This window comes from Carcharodon carcharias (genome assembly GCF_017639515.1).
Source record: "Carcharodon carcharias isolate sCarCar2 chromosome 39 unlocalized genomic scaffold, sCarCar2.pri SUPER_39_unloc_5, whole genome shotgun sequence".
NCBI classification, from domain to species: domain Eukaryota; kingdom Metazoa; phylum Chordata; class Chondrichthyes; order Lamniformes; family Lamnidae; genus Carcharodon; species Carcharodon carcharias.
In genome coordinates this window covers 875849-892888 of record NW_024470844.1, presented here as the reverse complement: position 1 = coordinate 892888, position 17040 = coordinate 875849, and the positions used below count along the sequence as shown (strand labels likewise).

Sequence of the window (17040 nt, the reverse complement as noted above, 5' to 3'; positions counted from 1 at the left end):
ACAACAGGCATGGGGAGAGAGCGAGAGAATGCAACTGGCATGGGGAGAGAGAGAGAGAGAGTGCAACTGGCATGGGGAGAGAGAGAGAGAGAGAGTGCAACTGGCATGGGGAGAGAGAGAGAGAGAGTGCAACTGGCATGGGGAGAGAGAGAGAGAATGCAACAGGCATGGGGAGAGAGAGAGAATGCAACAGGCATGGGGAGAGAGAGAGAATGCAACAGGCATGGGGAGAGAGAGAATGCAACAGGCATGGGGAGAGAGAGAGAATGCAACAGGCATGGGGAGAGAGAGAGTACAACTGGCATGGGGAGAGAGAGAGAGTACAACTGGCATGGGGAGAGAGGGAGAGTGCAACAGGCATGGGGAGAGAGAGAGAGAGTACAACAGGCATGGGGAGAGAGAGAGAGAGAGTGCAACTGGCATGGGGAGAGAGAGAATGCAACAGGCATGGGGAGAGAGAGAATGCAACAGGCATGGGGGGAGAGAGAGAGAATGCAACAGGCATGGGGGGAGAGAGAGAGAATGCAACAGGCATGGGGAGAGAGAGAATGCAACAGGCATGGGGAGAGAGAGAGTGCAACTGGCATGGGGAGAGAGAGAGAGAGAGTGCAACAGGCATGGGGAGAGAGAGAGAGTGCAACAGGCATGGGGATAGAGAGAGAGAGTACAACTGGCATGGGGAGAGAGAGAGTACAACAGGCATGGGGAGAGAGAGAGTACAACAGGCATGGGGAGAGAGAGAGAGAATGCAACTGGCATGGGGAGAGAGAGAGAGAATGCAACAGGCATGGGGAGAGAGAGAGAGAATGCAACAGGCATGGGGAGAGAGAGAATGCAACAGGCATGGGGAGAGAGAGAGAATGCAACAGGCATGGGGAGAGAGAGAGTACAACTGGCATGGGGAGAGAGAGAGAGAGAGTACAACTGGCATGGGGAGAGAGAGAGTACAACAGGCATGGGGAGAGAGAGAGAGTACAACTGGCATGGGGAGAGAGAGAGTGCAACAGGCATGGGGAGAGAGAGAGAGAATGCAACAGGCATGGGGAGAGAGAGAGAGAGTACAACTGGCATGGGGAGAGAGAGAGAGTACAACTGGCATGGGGAGAGAGAGAGTGCAACAGGCATGGGGAGAGAGAGAGAGAATGCAACAGGCATGGGGAGAGAGAGAGAGAGTACAACTGGCATGGGGAGAGAGAGAGTGCAACAGGCATGGTGAGAGAGAGAGAGAGAGTACAACAGGCATGGGGAGAGAGAGAGAGAGTGCAACAGGCAGGGGGAGAGAGAGAGAGAGTACAACAGGCATGGGGAGAGAGAGAGAGAGTGCAACAGGCATGGGGAGAGAGAGAGAGAGTACAACAGGCATGGGGAGAGAGAGGGAGAGAGTGCAACTGGCATGGGGAGAGAGAGAGAGAATGCAACAGGCATGGGGAGAGAGAGAGAGAGTACAACTGTCATGGGGAGAGAGAGAGTACAACTGGCATGGGGAGAGAGAGAGAGAGTGCAACTGGCATGGGGAGAGAGAGAGAGAATGCAACTGGCATGGGGAGAGAGAGAGAGTACAACTGGCATGGGGAGAGAGAGAGAGAGTACAACTGGCATGGGGAGAGAGAGAGAGAGTACAACAGGCATGGGGAGAGAGAGAGAGTACAACAGGCATGGGGAGAGAGAGAGAGTACAACAGGCATGGGGAGAGAGAGAGAGAGTACAACTGGCATGGGGAGAGAGAGAGAGAGAGTGCAACTGGCATGGGGAGAGAGAGAATGCAACAGGCATGGGGAGAGAGAGAATGCAACAGGCATGGGGAGAGAGAGAGAATGCAACAGGCATGGGGAGAGAGAGAGAATGCAACAGGCATGGGGAGAGAGAGAATGCAACAGGCATGGGGGGAGAGAGAGAGAATGCAACAGGCATGGGGAGAGAGAGAATGCAACAGGCATGGGGAGAGAGAGAGAGAGAGTGCAACTGGCATGGGGAGAGAGAGAGAGAGTGCAACTGGCATGGGGAGAGAGAGAGAGAGTGCAACTGGCATGGGGAGAGAGAGAGAGAGTGCAACTGGCATGGGGAGGGAGAGAGAGAGTGCAACTGGCATGGAGAGAGAGAGAATGCAACTGGCATGGGGAGAGAGAGAGAGAATGCAACAGGCATGGGGAGAGAGAGAGAGAGTACAACTGGCATGGGGAGAGAGAGAGAGAGAGTGCAACTGGCATGGGGAGAGAGAGAGAGAGTGCAACTGGCATGGGGAGAGAGAGAGAGAATGCAACAGGCATGGGGAAAGAGGGTGCAACAAGCATGGGAAGAGAGAGAGCAACAGGCATGGGGAGGGAGAGATATAACGAATGGGGAGAAAGAGTACAACAGGAATGCGGAGAGAGTGCAACAGGAATGGGGAGAGAGCGTGCAACAGACATGGGGTGAGAGAGTGCAACAACCATGGGGAGAGAGGGTGCAACAGACATGGGGGAAGAGAGATTGATACAGACATGGGGGAAGAGAGATTGATACAGACATGGGGGAAGAGAGAGATTGATACAGACATGGGGGAAGAGAGAGATTGATACAGATATGGGGGAAGAGAGATTGATACAGACATGGTGGAAGAGAGATTGATACAGACATGGTGGAAGAGAGATTGATACAGACATGGGGCAAGAGAGATTGATACAGACATGGGGGAAGAGAGATTGATACAGACATGGGGGAAGAGAGATTGATACAGACATGGGGGAAGAGAGATTGATACAGACATGGGGGAAGAGAGAGATTGATACAGACATGGGGGAAGAGAGATTGATACAGACATGGGGGAAGAGAGATTGATACAGACATGGGGGAAGAGAGATTGATACAGACATGGGGGAAGAGAGATTGATACAGACATGGGGGAAGAGAGATTGATACAGACATGGGGGAAGAGAGAGATTGATACAGACATGGGGGAAGAGAGAGATTGATACAGACATGGGGGAAGAGAGATTGATACAGACATGGGGGAAGAGAGATTGATACAGACATGGGGGAAGAGAGAGATTGATACAGACATGGGGGAAGAGAGAGATTGATACAGACATGGGGGAAGAGAGATTGATACAGACATGGGGGAAGAGAGATTGATACAGACATGGGGGAAGAGAGATTGATACAGACATGGGGGAAGAGAGAGATTGATACAGACATGGGGGAAGAGAGATTGATACAGACATGGTGGAAGAGAGATTGATACAGACATGGGGGAAGAGAGATTGATACCGATATTGGGGAAGAGAGAGGTTGATACAGACATGGGGGAAGAGAGATTGATACAGTGAGTGAAATGGTCTTGGGCGGAGAGAGAGAGTGAAACGAACTTGGGGGAGAGTGTGAAACGACCTTGGGAGAGAGAGCGAGTGGAACAGACTTGGGAGAGAGAGCGAGGGGAGCAGACTTGGGAGAGAGAGCGAGTGGAACAGACTTGGGAGAGAGAGCGAGTGGAACAGACTTGGGGAGAGAGAGCGAGTGGAATAGACTTGGGAGAGAGAGCGAGTGGAACAGACTTGGGAGAGAGAGAGCGAGTGGAACAGACTTGGGAGAGAGAGTGAGTGGAACAGACTTGGGAGAGAGAGCGGTTGGAACAGACTTGGGAGAGAGAGCGGTTGGAACAGACTTGGGAGAGAGAGCGAGTGGAACAGACTTGGGAGAGCGAGTGATCATGCGCGGGGTGAGAGGTCTTGGGGAGAGAGTGTGTAAGACGGACTTGGTGAGAGAGATAGTGAGAGAGCAGGTTCTTTCACGAGTTATAAGGTTCAGCATGTCTCTGCAGTGCTTCACATGGTGATTCTCTCTTTCTCTCCCCCTGTCCCTCTCGGTCTGACACTCCCTCTCTGGCCCTCTACCCCTCCCTCACTGCCTCTCTGTGACACTCACTCTTTACCGCTCTGTCCCCCATCCTCCACCCCACTCTTTCTCTGTGCACCCCTTGCTCTCTCGGTCTCTCTCTCCCCCTCCCTGTCCATCTCTGTCTGCCTTTGTCTCTTTGTCTGTCTGTCTCGCTCGCTCTCACACTCCTTCTCCCACCCTCGCTCGCTCTCTCCCTCGCTCGCTCTCTCCCTCGCTCCCTCTCCCTCGCTCCCTCTCCCTCGCTCCCTCACCCTCGCTCAATCTCGCCCTCTCCCTCGCTCGCCCTCTCCCTCGCTCGCCCTCTCCCTCGCTCGCCCTCTCCCTCACTCCCTCTCCCTCACTCGATCTCTCCCTCGCTCCCTCTCCCTTGCTTCCTCTCCCTCGCCCGCTCTGTCCCTCGCCTCTCACTCGCTCGCCCTCTCCCTCGCTCGCTCTCCCTCACTCACTCGCCCTCGCTCCCTCTCCCTCGCTTGCTCTCTCCCTCGCTCCCTCTCCATCGCTCCCTCTCCCTCTCCCTCGCTCGCTCTCTCCCTCACTCCCTCGCTCGATCTGTCCCTGGCTCGATCTCTCCCTCGCTGGCTCTCCCTCCCTCCCTCTCACTCACTCTCACGCACTCTGTCTCCCTCGTTCTCTCTCTCGGTCCCTGCCGCACCCCTCTCGGTCCCTCTCCCCCTGTCTCTCCCTCCCCCTCTCTCTCTCTCTCTCTCTCTCTCTCTCTGCTTACTTCATACCCCACCACCCCCCACCCCTTCCCCCTGTCCTTCTCCAGGAGCTGAGCTCTGCCTCGGAGGAGGACCGGGCCTCTCTGACCACGCTGGTGGAACAGGCTGAAGCAGAGACCACCCAGGACTATCAGGCCACTCTGGAGCGGCTTCTGGTGAGGAGATGCTGAGGGTAACCCGCGTGGGCCTCTCTAATGGCCCCTTCCTGCAGCCTCAGGGCCCCCTAAAGCGCTCGAGAGCGACGAGGCAGCTTTTCTTATCCCAAGGAAACGGAGGCGCCTTTGTAAACGTGGCTAGCCGCACACAGCAAGATCCCGTAACGATGCGGCTCTCCCGCTTCTCCTGCTGTTTTTTCCTCTCAAGCGATAAACTCTCCACACCCCACCCCCTCCACGCCTCGTCAACGTTGTCCGATCCAGAGCGGCACTGAAGGGACTCGGTCCGCTCTGGCTCTCTCTAGAGCAGTCCAGTCGGCCCCATTGACCCCGTCTCCTCGCGCGAGTTTGTTCCTCCCCCCCTCCCCCCCCCACAAGCTCTCGTCCGATTTCCGTTTGGAATCGTTCACCGTCTCCGCCCTCTCCATGGTTTGGGGCGGGGGGGTGAGTCCCAGCTCATTAACCACTCGCTGCGTAGAAAGGAGTTCCCCCCCCCCCCCCACCCAAGACCCAAACCCCCCACCGCCACTTAGCCCCGCTACCCCACCCCCCCGCCTCTCTTTCCGAAGACCTCGAACCTGTGTTCCCCGCCTCCGTTCCTCGCACCTGTCGGCCAATGGGATGGGCTTTCCCTCGCCCACCTTCCCCTCGCCCTCTATCACACCTCGATCACTCCCTCGGCCCGCTTCGCTCCGAGCCGAGCTGCTACCCCCAGCCTCTCTCCAATCGAACCCTTGTCACTAACGTCCCCCCCCCTCCCGATTCCGATAAAAAACCACCCCCCACCCCCTTCCCGTTCGAGACGCCTCGATTGAGGTGCCTTTGGGGGGATCAGCAGAAGGTCAGGCAGAGTCTTACTGAATGGCGGAGAGGACACTCACCTCCTTCTGGAACGTGTGTCAACCACAGCTGGACGCTGTGCTCCAGCCGGGGTAAAACCAGAGGTTGGGAAAGGCTCAGCTTCCGATTAGGCACTTCACAGCTTTCCGGACTTAGCCTTGAGTTCAACAGCTTCAGACCATGTTGCTCTCTCCTCCATCCAATACTGAGAGGCCTGGATAGAGCGGACGTGGGGAAGATGTTTCCATGAGTAGGAGAGACTAGGACCCGAGGGCACAGCCTCAGAGTAAAGGGAAGACCTTTTAGAACAGAGATGAGGAGAAACTTCTTTAGCCAGAGAGTGGTGAATCTATGGAATTCATTGCCACAGAAGGCTGTGGAGGCCGGGTCATTGAGTGTATTTAAGACCGAGATAGATAGGTTCTTGATTGGTGAGGGGGTCAAAGGTTACGGGGAGAAGGCGGGAGAATGGAGTTGTGAAACTTATCAGCCATGATTGAATGGCGGAGCAGACTCGATGGGCCGAATGGTCTCATTTCTGCTCCTATGTCTCATGGTCTTATCTTTACCCCTTTTTTAAAATCCAATACATTAATTTATTTATCCAGTTTTATATATTTTTTTTTACCCTTTTCCCCCCAAAGCCCCCCACCCTGAAAGGGTCACTTGTGTCCACGTTGTGCTCTCACCGGGTGCTGACCCTTGTTCTGCTAGTAACAGAACAGGAAGGGGTGCAGAGGAGATTCACCAGGATGTTGCCTGGGATGAAACGTTTAAGTTATGAAGAGAGGTCGGATAGACTTGGGTTGTTTTCGGCGGAGCAGAGAAGACTGAGGGGCGACCTGATCGAGGTGTACAAGATTATGAGGGGCATGGACAGGGTGGATAGGGAGCAGCTGTTCCCCTTAGTTGAAGGGTCAGTCACAAGGGGGCACAAGTTCACGGTGAGGGGCAGGAGGTTTAGGGGGGGATGTGATTTTTACCCAGAGGGTGGTGAGGGTCTGGAATGCGCTGCCTGGGAGGGTGGTGGAGACAGGTTAGCGTCACATCCTTTAAAAAGTACCTGGATGAGCACTTGGCACCTCATAACATTCAAGGCTGTGGGGCCAAGTGCTGGTCAGTGGGGTCAGGGAGGTAGGTCAGGTCTTTCTCACAGGTCGGTGCAGACTCGATGGGCCGAAGGGCCTCTCCTGCGCCGTGTGTGGCTCTGTGAACACATTCTGTGACCTTACCTTGATGCCGCTATTAGCACCTCCTTGAGGTCTTTAACACCACCATCAACACTCCCTTTGTCTGGTGCCCATGGAGACCTGTGTAGATCTCCCCTGAGCCCCCCACCCATCCCTGGCCTCCGATCTTGCCCCAGCTGCTCCCTGCGCCCCCCCCCCCCCACCCCTTTAAACAGCACAAACCCCATCGCGTTCCCCCCCCCACCGGCGTAACCTCCTCCCACCGCGTCGAAGGGGGCCCGACAGCGCCAGACAAAGCAGGCCAGGCACGGCGAGCGCCTCTCCCACCGTTCAGTGAGGTCGTGCCTGACCTCCCGCTGCCTGCCTCCTCCTCCTCCTCCCTCGATTCCCCGAAGACACCTCAATCTGCGTCTTGAATGGACTCGGGGGTGGCTTCCCCGTCTTGAGTGGGGGGCCGGGGGGTGGGGGGAGAGAATTCCAAAGATTCGCACCCCTCTTGAGCGAAGAAATCTCTCCTCTTCTCGGCCCTCGATGGTCGGCCCCCTTATCCTGAGGCCCGCGTTTTAGATTCAACCACCCACCCCGCCCCCCCCCACCACCACCACCGCCGACCAGCGGAAACAACCTCAGTGCCCACAGCCCGTCAATCACCTACGGAATTTTACAGGCTTCAATAAGAGCCCCTCAATCTCCTAAACTCCAGATAACGCTGGACTCCTTCTACTCCGTCTCTGCTCGTAGGACAATCCCTTCATCCCAGGAAGCAGGCCAGCGAATCTTTCTTTTCTCGCTCTCTCTCGTGCTCTCTCTCTCGCTCTTTCTCTCTCGCTCTTTCTCGCTCTTTCTCTCTCGCTCTTTCTCTCTCGCTCTTTCTCTCTCGCTCTTTCTCTCTCGCTCTTTCTCTCTCGCTCTTTCTCTCTCGCTCTTTCTCTCTCGCTCTTTCTCTCTCGCTCTTTCTCTCTCGCTCTTTCTCTCTCGCTCTCTCTCTCTCGCTCTCTCTCTCACGCTCTTTCTCTCGCTCTCTCTCTTGCTCTCTCTCTCGCGCTCTCTCTCGCTCTCTTTCGCTCTCTCTCTCGCCCTCTCTTTCGTTCTCTCTTGCTCTCCCTCTCGCGCTCTCTCTCTCGCTCTCGCTTTCTCTCTCGCTCTCTCTCTGTCTCTCGCTCTGTCTCTGTCTCCCCCGCTCTCTCACTGTCTCTCTCTCGCTCTCTCTCGGTCTCTCTCTCTTGCTTCTCTCTCTTGTGCTCTCGCTCCCTCTCGCTCCCTCTCGCTCCCTCTCGCTCCCTCTCGCTCCCTCTCGCTCCCTCTCGCTCCCTCTCGCTCCCTCTCGCTCCCTCCCGCTCCCTCCCGCTCCCTCCCGCTCCCTCCCGCTCCCTCCCGCTCCCTCCCGCTCCCTCCCGCTCCCTCCCGCTCACTCCCGCTCTCTCCCGCTCTCTCCCGCTCTCTCCCGCTCTCTCCCGCTCTCTCTCCCGCTCTCTCTCTCGCTCTCTTTCTCTCTCTTGCTCTCTCTCACTCTCTCTTGCTCTCTCTCTCACTCTCTCTCTCTCTCTTGCTCTCTCTCTTGTGCTCTCGTTCTCTCTCTCGCGCTCTCTCTCGCTCCCTCTCGCTCTCTCCCGCTCTCTCGCTCGCTCTTTCTCTCTCTCTCTCGCTCTCTTTCTCTCTCTTGCTCTCTCTCACTCTCTCTTGCTCTCTCTCTCACTCTCTCTCTCTCTCTTGCTCTCTCTCTCTCTCTTGCTCTCTCTCTTGTGCTCTCGTTCTCTCTCTCGCGCTCTCTCTCGCTCCCTCTCGCTCTCTCCCGCTCTCTCTCTCGCTCTTTCTCTCTCTCTCTCGCTCTCTTTCTCTCTCTTGCTCTCTCTCACTCTCTCTCGCTCTCTTTCTCTCGCTCCCTCTCGCTCTCTCCCGGTCTCTCTCCCGCTCTCTCTCCCACTCTCCCGCTCTCTCTCGCTCTCTTTCTCTCTCTCTCTCTCGCGCTCTCTTTCTCTCCCTCGCTCTCTCTCTCTCTGTCGCTGTCTCAGGCAAGTAGGTCCTTCCTTAGGTAAGGAGAGCAAAGCTGTCGAAGCTGCTCCAGGTGTGGTCTCGCCGATGCTCTGTGTAACCAGGTTCAGACACCTTTACTCAAACTCCAATCCCTCGGTAACAAGGCGGACGTACCCCTGACCCTTCCTAACTGCTGGTTCCACCTGCATGCTAACGTTTGTGTTTGGTGTGCGAGGACCCTCACGCCCCTCAGATTGCAAAACATTCCCAGTCGGTCACCGTCGAAACGATATTCTGCCTTTCTCTTCTGAGAGCCAAAGTGTGTGAATTGACAATTAGCCACATCAGCTCTGTCCACCGGCCCAAACTGCCTGTTACCCCTCTGCGCATTCCCTACAACGTCCTCACGGGTTAGATTCCCTCCAAATTTGGGATCCTACTGAGGGAGTGCTGCACTGTCAGAGGGTCAGTATTGAGGGAGTGCTGCACTGTCAGAGGGTCAGTATTGAGGGAGTGCTGCACTGTCAGAGGGTCAGTACTGAGGGAGTGCTGCACTGTCGGAGGGTCAGTACTGAGGGTGTGCTGCACAGTCAGAGGTCAGTACTGAGGGAGTGCTGCACTGTAGGAGGGTCAGTACTGAGGGAGTGCTGCACTGTCGGAGGGTCAGTACTGAGGGAGTGCTGCACTGTCGGAGGGTCAGTACTGAGGGAGTGCTGCACTGTCGGAGGTCAGTACTGAGGGAGTGCTGCACTGTCAGAGGGTCAGTACTGAGGGAGTGCTGCACTGTCGGAGGTCAGTACTGAGGGAGTGCTGCACTGTCAGAGGGTCAGTACTGAGGGAGTGCTGCACTGTCAGAGGGTCAGTACTGAGGGAGTTCCGCACTGTCAGAGGGTCAGTACTGAGGGAGTGCCGCACTGTCAGAGGGTCATTAATGAGGGAGTGCGGCACTGTCAGAGGGTCAGTACTGAGGGAGAGCCGCACTGTCGGAGGGTCAGTACTGAGGGAGTGCTGCACTGTCAGAGGGTCAGTACTGAGGGAGAGCTGCACTGTCGGAGAGTCAGTACTGAGGGAGTGCTGCACTGTCGGAGGGTCAGTACTGAGGGAGTGCTGCATTGTCGGAGGGTCAGTACTGAGGGAGTGCTGCACTGTCGGAGGGTCAGTACTGAGGGAGTGCTGCACTGTCAGAGGGTCAGTATTGAGGGAGTGCTGCACTGTCAGAGGGTCAGTACTGAGGGAGAGCCCCACTGTCGGATGGTCAGTACTGAGGGAGTGCCGCACTGTCAGAGGGTCAGTACTGAGGGAGTGCCGCACTGTCACAGGGTCAGTATTGAGGGAGTGCCGCACTGTCGGAGGGTCAGTGCTGAGGGAGTGTCACACTGTCGGAGGGTCCGTACTGAGGGAGTGTCACACTGTCGGAGGGTCAGTACTGAGGGAGTGCCACACTGTCGGAGGGTCAGTACTGAGGGAGTGCCACACTGTCGGAGGGTCAGTACTCAGGGGGTGCTGCACTGTCAGAGGGTCAGTACTGAGGGAATGCCGCAGTGTTGAAGGGTCAGTACTGAGGGAGTGCAGCACTGTCAGAGGGTCAGTATTGAGGGAGTGCTGCACTGTCAGAGGGTCAGTATTGAGGGAGTGCTGCACTGTCAGAGGGTCAGTACTGAGGGAGTGCTGCACTGTCAGAGGGTCAGTACTGAGGGAGCGCCGCACGGTCGGAATGAAGGGGGGAGGGAGTTAGTGTGTAGATTAGAGAGAGTAGTGAATAAAGGGGGGAGGGAGGGCGTGAATGTAGAAAAGAGTGTGGGGAATGAAGAGGGGAGGGAGTGAGTGTGTGGAATAGAGAGAGTAGGGAATAGCGGGTGGAGGGAATATGTCGAATAGAGCGAGTGGGGAACATGGGGCGGAGGCAGAGAGTGTGTAGAATAGAGAGTGTGAGGAACACGGAGCCGAGGAATAGAATGGGAGATATGAGGAGGGAGAAAGTGAGGGATCCTGTGGATGAGGAGGGAGTGTGTGTATAAGATGAGAATGGAGTGAATCGGGAATGCTGGGGAGGTGGGAGTGAGTGAGAGGGGGAGAGAGAGTGGGGATATGGAGTGGAGAGAGGGAGTGAGGGTTAGAAGGGAGGGGTGAGAGTGGGGATAGGGGGAGGGAGGGGGAGAGAGTGGAGAATAGGGGGAGGAAGTGAGTTGTGGAGGGGAGGGAGTGGGGGATACGGGGAGGGGGAGAGTGTGGGGGATAAGGAGATGGAGTGGTGGAGGGGAGCGTTGAGAGTGGGGATACGGGGAGGGAATGAGGGATGGAGGAGAAAGAGAGAGAGAGTGGGGGATACAGGGAGGGAGTGAGGGGTGGAGGGGTTGGGGAGAGAGGGGTGGATACGGGGCGGGAGTGTGGGGAAGGGGGGGAGAGAGAGTGGGTTGGATACGGGGAGGGAGTGTGGGGAAGTGGGGAGAGAGAGTGGGGTGGATACGGGGAGAGAGTGTGGGTAAGGGGAGAGAGAGTGGGGTAGATACGGGGAGGGAGTGTGGGGAAGTGGGGAGAGAGAGTGGGGTGGATACGGGGAGAGAGTGTGGGTAAGGGGAGAGAGAGTGGGGTAGATACGGGGAGGGAGTGTGGGGAAGTGGGGAGAGAGAGTGGGGTAGATACGGGGAGGGAGTGTGGGGAAGTGGGGAGAGAGAGTGGGGTAGATACGGGGAGGGAGTGTGGGGAAGTGGGGAGAGAGAGTGGGGTGGATACGGGGAGGGAGTGTGGGGAAGTGGGGAGAGAGAGTGGGGTGGATACGGGGAGGGAGTTAGTGTTGCAGGGGAGAGTCGGGTGGAAAAGGGGAAGAGTGTGGGGAAGGGGAGAGAGAGGGGTAGATACGGGGAGAGAGTGTGGGGAAGGGGAGAGTTGGGTGGATACGGGGAGAGAGTGTGGGTAAGGGGAGAGAGAGGGGTAGATACGGGGAGGGAGTGTGGGGAAGGGGAGAGAGAGAGTGGGGTAGATACGGGGAGGGAGTGTGGGGAAGGGGGGAGAGAGAGGGGTGGATACGGGGTGGGAGTGTGGGGAAGGGGAGAGAGAGAGGGGTGGATACGGGGTGGGAGTGTGGGTAAGGGGAGAGACAGAGGGGTGGATACGGGGAGAGAGTGTGGGTAAGGGGAGAGACAGAGGGGTGGATACGGGGAGAGAGTGTGGGTAAGGGGAGAGACAGAGGGGTGGATACGGGGAGAGAGTGTGGGTAAGGGGAGAGAGAGTGGGGTGGATACGGGGAGGGAGTGTGGGGAAGGGGAGAGAGAGAGTGGAGTGAATACGGGGAGGGAGTGGGGAAGGGGAGAGACTGGGGTAGATACGGGGAGGGAGTGTGGGGAAGGGGAGAGAGAGAGTGGGGTGGATACGGGGAGGGAGTGTGGGTAAGGGGAGAGACAGGGGGGTGGATACGGGGAGAGAGTGTGGGTAAGGGGAGAGACAGAGGGGTGGATACGGGGAGAGAGTGTGGGTAAGGGGAGAGAGAGTGGGGTGGATACGTGGAGGGAGTGTGGGGAAGGGGAGAGAGAGAGTGGAGTGAATACGGGGAGGGAGTGGGGAAGGGGAGAGAGTGGGGTAGATACGGGGAGGGAGTGTGGGGAAGGGGAGAGAGAGAGTGGGGTGGATACGGGGAGGGAGTGTGGGGAAGGGGAGAGAGAGAGCGGGGTAGATACGGGGAGGGAGTGTGGGGAAGGGGACAGTTGGGTGGATACGGGGAGGGAGTGTGGGGAAGGGGGGAGAGAGAGTGGGGTGAATACGGGGAGGGAGTGTGGGGAAGGGGGAGAGAGAGCGGGGTAGATACGGGGAGGGAGTGTGGGGAAGGGGAGAGAGAGTGGGGTGGATATGGGGAGAGAGTGTGGGTAAGGGGAGAGTGGGGTGGATACAGGGATAGAGTGTGGCGCAGGGGAGAGAGGGGTGGATACGGGGAGAGAGTGTGGGTAAGGGGAGAGAGAGTGGGGTGGATACGGGGAGGGAGTTAGTGTTGCAGGGGAGAGTCGGGTGGAAAAGGGGAAGAGTGTGGGGAAGGGGACAGTTGGGTGGATACGGGGAGAGAGTGTGGGGAAGGGGAGAGAGAGGGGTAGATACGGGGAGCGAGTGTGGGGAAGGGGAGAGAGAGAGTGGGGTAGATACGGGGAGGGAGTGTGGGGAAGGGGGGAGAGAGAGGGGTGGATACGGGGTGGGAGTGTGGGTAAGGGGAGAGACAGAGGGGTGGATACGGGGAGAGAGTGTGGGTAAGGGGAGAGACAGAGGGGTGGATACGGGGAGAGAGTGTGGGGAAGGGGGGAGAGAGAGGGGTGGATACGGGGTGGGAGTGTGGGTAAGGGGAGAGACAGAGGGGTGGATACGGGGAGAGAGTGTGGGGAAGGGGAGAGAGAGAGTGGGGTGGATACGGGGAGAGAGTGTGGGTAAGGGGAGAGAGAGTGGGGTGGATACGTGGAGGGAGTGTGGGGAAGGGGAGAGAGAGAGTGGAGTGAATACGGGGAGGGAGTGGGGAAGGGGAGAGAGTGGGGTAGATACGGGGAGGGAGTGTGGGGAAGGGGAGAGAGAGAGTGGGATGGATACGGGGAGGGAGTGTGGGGAAGAGGGAGAGAGAGGGGTGGATACGGGGAGGGAGTGTGGGGAAGGGGAGAGAGAGAGTGGGGTAGATACGGGGAGGGAGTGTGGGGAAGGGGAGAGAGAGAGTGGGGTGGATACGGGGAGGGAGTGTGGGGAAGAGGGAGAGAGAGGGGTGGATACGGGGAGGGAGTGTGGGGGAGAGGGAGAGAGAGGGGTGGATACGGGGAGGGAGTGTGGGGAAGGGGGGAGAGACAGTGGGGGATATGTGGAGGGAGTGTGGGGAAGGTGTGGGGCGAGAGAGTGGGGTGGATACGGGGAGCGATTGTGGGGAAGGGGGTGAGAGAGTGGGGTGGATACGGGGAGCGATTGTGGGGAAGGGGGAGAGAGAGTGGGGTAGATATGGGGCGGGAATGTGTGGAAGGGGGGGAGAGAGAGTGGGGTGGATATGGGGCGGGAATGTGTGGAAGGGGGGGAGAGAGAGTGGGGTGGATATGGGGAGAGAGTGTGGGGAAGAGGAGAGAGAGCGGGGTAAATATGGGGAGGGAGTGTGGGGAAGGGGAGAGAGAGAGTGGAGTGGATACGGGGAGGGAGTGTGGGGAAGGGGGGAGAGAGGGGTAGATACGGGGGGGAGTGTGGGGAAGGGGGGAGAGAGAGCGGGGTAGATACGGGGAGGGAGTGTGGGGAAAGGGGGGAGAGAGAGTGGGGTGGATACGGGGGGTAGTGTGGGGAAGGGGGGAGATAGAGTGGGGTGGATACGGGGAGGGAGTGAGGGGAAGGGGGGAGAGAGAGCGGGGTAGATACGGGGTGGGAGTGTGGGTAAGGGGGAGAGAGAGGGGTGGATACGGGGAGTGAGTTAGTGGTGCAGGGGAGAGTTGGGTGGATATGGGGAGAGAGTGTGGTGAAGGGGAGAGTGGGGTGGATATGGGGAGTGAGTGTTGGGAAGGGGGAGAGAGAGTGGGGTAGATATGGGGAGGGAGTATGGGGAAGGGGGGAGAGAGAGTTGGGGATATGTGGAGGGAGTATGGGGAAGGGGTGGGGCGAGAGAGTGGGGTGGATACGGGGAGGGAGTGTGGGGAAGGGGGAGAGAGAGTGGGGTAGGTATGGGGCGGGATTGTGTGGAAGGGGGGGAGAGAGAGTGGGGTGGATATGGGGAGAGAGTGTGGGTAAGGGGAGAGTGGGGTGGATACAGGGATAGAGTGTGGCGCAGGGGAGAGAGGGGTGGATACGGGGAGAGAGTGTGGGGAAGGGGAGAGAGAGTGGGCTGGATACGGGGAGGGAGCTAGTGTTGCAGGGGAGAGTCGGGTGGAAAAGGGGAAGAGTGTGGGGAAGGGGAGAGTTGGGTGGATACGGGGAGAGAGTGTGGGGAAAGGGAGAGAGAGCGGGGTAAAGGAGTACTTGCAGCTCAGAGTGACGGCTGTTGCCCTGTGTGTGGCGCTGAGGGGGGAATGGCTCCTTGCACCTGCCCTGTGCTGATTTCCTCTTGAATTGCAGGCTCTGTTTGAACCCATCAATCCGGATCGGGACACACTGCCGGTCATGGTACTGACCGAGCCTGTCCAGTTGGATCAGGAGATGGTTCTGCTCGATAACCTAGGCCCAGTCTTGGAACAAGCCAACTTTAACGCACTGTCGGAGGAAACCATCCAGTACGCCCTGTCCTGCCATGACCCGCTCTTTAAATCACAGGTAATCACTGCGCCCTCCAATCCCCTCCCCATACTGTCCAGGGACAGAGAGACGAACAGCAATATCGCCCTGTCTCCCTCAGCCCAGTATCACTCCCACTGCCCCGCTCTCTCCACATAGCCCAGTATCAATCACCAAACTAAACCCACTGCCCCGCTCTCTCCCTATAGCCCTGTATCAATCCCCAACCTGATCCCACTGTCCCGCTCTCTCCCCATAGCCCTGTATCAATCCCCAAACTAATCCCACTGCCCCGCTTTCTCCCCATAGCCATGTATCAATCCCCAACCTAATCCCACTGCCCCGCTCTCTCCCCATAGCCCTGTATCAATCCCCAACCTAATCCCACTGTCCCGCTCTCTCCCCATAGCCCTGTATCAATCCCCAACCTAATCCCACTGTCCCGCTCTCTCCCCATAGCCCTGTATCAATCCCCAAACTAATCCCACTGCCCCGCTCTCTCCCTATATCCCTGTATCAATCCCCAAACTAATCCCACTGTCCCGCTCTCTCCCCATAGCCCTGTATCAATCCCCAAACTAATCCCACTGCCCCGCTTTCTCCCCATAGCCCTGTATCAATCCCCAAACTAATCCCACTGCCCCGCTCTCTCCCTATATCCCTGTATCAATCCCCAACCTAATCCCACTGTCCCGCTCTCTCCCCATAGCCCTGTATCAATCCCCAAACTAATCCCACTGCCCCGCTTTCTCCCCATAGCCCTGTATCAATCCCCAAACTAATCCCACTGCCCCGCTTTCTCCCCATAGCCCTGTATCAATCCCCAAACTAATCCCACTGCCCCGCTTTCTCCCCATAGCCCAGTATCAACCTCCAAACTAATCCCACTGCCTCACTCTCTCCCCATAGCCCAGTATCAATTCCCAAACTAATCCCACTGTCCCGCTCTCTCCCCATAGCCCAGTATCAATTCCCAAACTAATCCCACTGTCCCGCTCTCTCCCATAGCCCAGTATCAATCCCCAAACTAATCCCACTGCCCCGCTCTCTCTTCGTAGCCCAGTATCAAACCCCAAACTAATCCCACTGCCCCGCTCTCTCCCCATAGCCCAGTATCAATCCCCAACCTAATCCCACTGTCCCGCTCTCTCCCCATAGCCCTATATCAATCCCCAAACTAATCCCACTGCCCCGCTCTCTCCCTATATCCCTGTATCAATCCCCAACCTAATCCCACTGTCCCGCTCTCTCCCCATAGCCCTGTATCAATCCCCAAACTAATCCCACTGCCCCGCTTTCTCCCCATAGCCCTGTATCAATCCCCAAACTAATCCCACTGCCTCACTCTCTCCCCATAGCCCTGTATCAATCCCCAAACTAATCCCACTGTCCCGCTCTCTCCCCATAGCCCTGTATCAATCCCCAAACTAATCCCACTGCCCCGCTTTCACCCCATAGCCCAGTATCAACCTCCAAACTAATCCCACTGCCTCACTCTCTCCCCATAGCCCAGTATCAATTCCCAAACTAATCCCACTGTCCCGCTCTCTCCCCATAGCCCAGTATCAATTCCCAAACTAATCCCACTGTCCCGCTCTCTCCCCATAGCCCAGTATCAATCCCCAAACTAATCCCACTGCCCCGCTCTCTCTTCGTAGCCCAGTATCAAACCCCAAACTAATCCCACTGCCCCGCTCTCTCCCCATAGCCCAGTATCAATCCCCAAACAAAACCCACTGTCCCGCTCTCTCCCCATAGCCCAGTATCAATCCCCAAACTAATCCCATTGCCCCGCTCTCTCCCCCAGTATCAATCCCCTAACTAATCCCACTGTCCCGCTCCCTCCCCATAGCCCAGTATCAATCCCCAAACTATTCCCACTGCCCCACTCTCTCCCCATAGCCCAGTATCAATCCCAAACTAATCCCACTGTCACTTCTCTCTCCCCATAGCCCAGTATCAATCCCCAACTAATCCCACTGCCCCGCTCTCTCCCCACAGCCCAGTATTAATCCCCAAACTAATCCCACTACCCCGCTCTATCCCCTTAACCCAGTATCAACCCCAAACTAATCCCACTGC

At 57.3% G+C, this 17040-nt stretch overlaps 1 protein-coding gene across 1 annotated transcript in view; it reads left to right on the top strand.

Moving 5' to 3' along the window:
• Window positions 1–17040, top strand: part of LOC121274978 (transmembrane protein 143-like) — a 53296-nt gene that overhangs the window by 24857 nt on the left and 11399 nt on the right. The window contains exons 3-4 of the mRNA XM_041182357.1: window positions 4643–4750; window positions 14803–14997. Coding sequence (XP_041038291.1) covers window positions 4643–4750; window positions 14803–14997 — 303 coding nt within the window. The remainder of the gene's footprint in view (window positions 1–4642; window positions 4751–14802; window positions 14998–17040) is intronic.